The following is a 2019-nucleotide window of genomic DNA, read 5'->3' on the forward strand; positions in this document are numbered from 1 at the left end:
TTGTTTATTATTTCTACCATTCTGTTATGGAAAGGTCCCAATCAAAGCCTCCAAATCACACAGTTCAGCGATTTGGTTTCCTGCCAAACATCCTTGGCCTTTATGAACACTATAGAGTTCCAGGCAGCATGTGGTTCTTGGTCAACAAACAAATCAAGGCTGAAGACTGAGCTCTGTGGAATCCTGTTTTTCTGGCTGAAGTGTTTAGCTGATTCTTTAAAGAGCACAGTAGCACAGGAAAGGGAAATCTCTCTCTGACTGTCCCATCAGTTATTCTAAGGAAATGGCTCTGCTCCATGTTACCTGCCAACTGCATGGAGCTCTGCCTAAAAACTAGAACAACAGGAGAAAACTTTAGGTCCCTTTATAAGTAATGAGCCGGAGCATTCTGACCCGAACCTGTTTGGTTTTCACCCCATAGATGATAGGATTTAACATGGAGGGCAGAAGGAGGTACATGTTGGCAGTGAGAACGTGAAAATGCAGGGGCACATTATTCCCGTACCGGTGTGTGAGGGAGGAGAAGAGATGTGGGATATAAAAGACAAAGATGGCACAGAGGTGAGAGACACAAGTCCCAAAAGTCTTGTGCCGGGCGTCCTTTGTGGGGAGACTGAAGATGGCCCTGAGGATCTGGATATAAGAAAGAGTGATAAAAAACACGTCCAGACCCCTCACACAAAACAGCACAAAGAGGCCATAGTAACTACTGATATCGGAGCTGGTGCAGGCCAGCTTCACCACAGCCATGTGTTCGCAGTGTGTAGTCAGGATGAGGTTTGTTCTACAATATGGCCATCTCTTTGCCAGGATAGGATATGGAACTACAAGCATGGAGCCACGCAGTACCGCTGCCAGGCCAATTTTTGCAACCACGGAGTTTGTCAGGATGGTGGAATGTCTCAGGGGATGACAGATGGCCACGTAGCGATCCAAAGCCATGGCCACAAAGATCCCAGACTCTATCACTAGGAATCCATGAATGAAATACATCTGGGTGAGGCAGGCATTGAAATCTATCCTCCTGGAATTAAACCAGAAGATGCTCAGTGTTTTGGGCATGATGGATGTGGAGATGACCAGGTCGATGATGGCCAGCATGAAGAGGAAATAGTACATGGGCCCATGTAGGCTTGACTCTGTCTTAACAATAAACAGGATAATGAAGTTCCCCAAAATGGTTACAATATACATGGTACAGAAAGGGATGGAAATCCACACATGGGCTGACTCCAAGCCAGGAATGCCGTGGAGAATGAAGGTGGAGGGGTTAGTGAAGTCACTTGTATTGGAATCCGACATGGAGTGGAGAAGGGCTGTATCTCTGCAGAAGAATGGTGTCTTTGGTATCTACTGTACATTCCCCAGACTTCTTGTATGCACCAAGGGTATAGTGTGATGGTAATAGTAGAAATTCCTGTATAGAGAGACCATGTTCATGAGACACTGCATGCATGACTGGAGGCTGTCACTCTTCACACATGGAAAAATGACACTTTCATTATTTAGAGAAATGAATTGGGAAGAACTGACCCTACCCATGCTAGTTCCATATCTGATGGTGCTCCAGGTGTCAATAATTCCTTTAGGTTATTCTGTGGGGAATGTTATTATGCACCAGGAAACAACTTGCATGTAGATGCTACTTAGTTCTCCTTGTTCCATAATGCTGGCTAGAGAGTGTATGCCATATGGAGTACCCCATTCACCTGTTTACTCAAAATCTGAGAGGGCAAAAACCCCAGATCTTTTCCAAGACATTTTTGAAGGGGGAAAGTTCATAACTAAAACATACCTCAGGTAAAAAAAATATGAAAACCATTGGTAGAAGCTCCACAGAAGCACCTGCTCCTTCATAATAGTGGCCAAAACAAAGATAATATTCAGACATCTAAAGGGTGGGATGGAGAATAGGTGCTCTGGACTTGATTTCAGGTCAGATTGCATTGTGTATGTAAAGGACATGGTACTTCGTAAGTGGGCTTCGCAGACCAGCTACCAGAATGGGGGATGCCGCCA

General features: G+C 44.9%; 1 protein-coding gene across 1 annotated transcript; it reads right to left on the reverse strand.

Annotated features, from left to right (window-relative positions):
• Positions 1–354: 354 nt before the first annotated feature.
• On the reverse strand, positions 355–1302 carry LOC142002026 (olfactory receptor 52N2-like). Its single transcript, XM_074977803.1, has one exon. The coding sequence runs from the start codon at positions 1300–1302 to the stop codon at positions 355–357; it is 948 nt and encodes a 315-aa protein (XP_074833904.1).
• Between the last annotated feature and the right edge of the window lie 717 nt (positions 1303–2019).

The sequence above is a fragment of the Carettochelys insculpta genome, chromosome 1 (genome assembly GCF_033958435.1).
Source record: "Carettochelys insculpta isolate YL-2023 chromosome 1, ASM3395843v1, whole genome shotgun sequence".
NCBI classification, from domain to species: domain Eukaryota; kingdom Metazoa; phylum Chordata; order Testudines; family Carettochelyidae; genus Carettochelys; species Carettochelys insculpta.

What these genes read in the sequence shown, in the direction of transcription:
- LOC142002026 (XM_074977803.1), bottom strand. Translation starts at nt 1,302, where the DNA reads ATGTCGGATTCCAATACAAGTGACTTCACTAACCCCTCCACCTTCATT.